At 65.5% G+C, this 695-nt stretch overlaps 1 protein-coding gene across 1 annotated transcript in view; it reads right to left on the reverse strand.

Annotated features, from left to right (window-relative positions):
• ETH_00042535 (uncharacterized protein) overlaps positions 1-695 on the reverse strand; it is a gene marked incomplete at both ends in the record, with an annotated part of 1,656 nt that overhangs the window by 843 nt on the left and 118 nt on the right. The window contains one exon of the mRNA XM_013374983.1: positions 1-693. Within this exon, the coding sequence (XP_013230437.1) occupies positions 1-693 (693 nt within the window). The remainder of the gene's footprint in view (positions 694-695) is intronic.

Here is a 695-nt window from a genome sequence, read left to right on the forward strand (position 1 = left end):
GCTGGTCTTGCTGCTCCTGCTGTTGCTGCTGCTGCTGCTCCTGGGCGGCGACGACAAGGTTCAGGGAGAGCCTGAGGTTGTTAGCTGCGCGCAGCACCTGCAGCTGCTGCTCCAGTTCTGCTGCTGCGAGCCCCGTTGCTGCCTGCTGGTCGTTTTGCTGCTGCTGCTGCTGCTGCTGTTGCTGCAGGGGGACGGCCAGCAGCTCCGGAGGCAGCGAAGTGCCCAGGGGAGGGAGAGCAGCAGCAGAAGAGGCCCTGCGAGCAACTGCTGCTGCTGCTGCTGCTTCGGAGACTGCTGCCTGCACTGAGGCGCTGCGGGAGCCTCTGCTGCTGTGCTGCAGCAGCCCTGCTGAAGCAGCTGTGGGGCCCCACAGTGGAGACACTGGAGACAGACACCGCAGCCGGGGGCCCCGCGGAGACAGCTGCCGGCCCCTGCTGCTGCTGCCTTTCTGCTGACGGCAAGCAGCAGCAGCAGCAGCAGCAGGGGATGCTTGCAAGCTGGAGGAGACACGCGGAGCCTCAGAAGCAGCAGGTTCAGCTGCTGCTGCGTCAGCAGCTGCAGCAGCAGCAGGTTTTGCTGCTGCTGCAGCACTGACTGCTGGTGCTGATCGAGTGGCGGCCTTCTCAAGCCCCGTAGAAGAACCCTGGCTGCTGCTGCTGCTGCTGCTGCTGCTGCTGCTTCTGCTGCTACCGCTC

This window comes from Eimeria tenella, genomic scaffold (genome assembly GCF_000499545.2).
Source record: "Eimeria tenella Houghton genomic scaffold, Eth_scaff2433, whole genome shotgun sequence".
NCBI classification, from domain to species: domain Eukaryota; phylum Apicomplexa; class Conoidasida; order Eucoccidiorida; family Eimeriidae; genus Eimeria; species Eimeria tenella.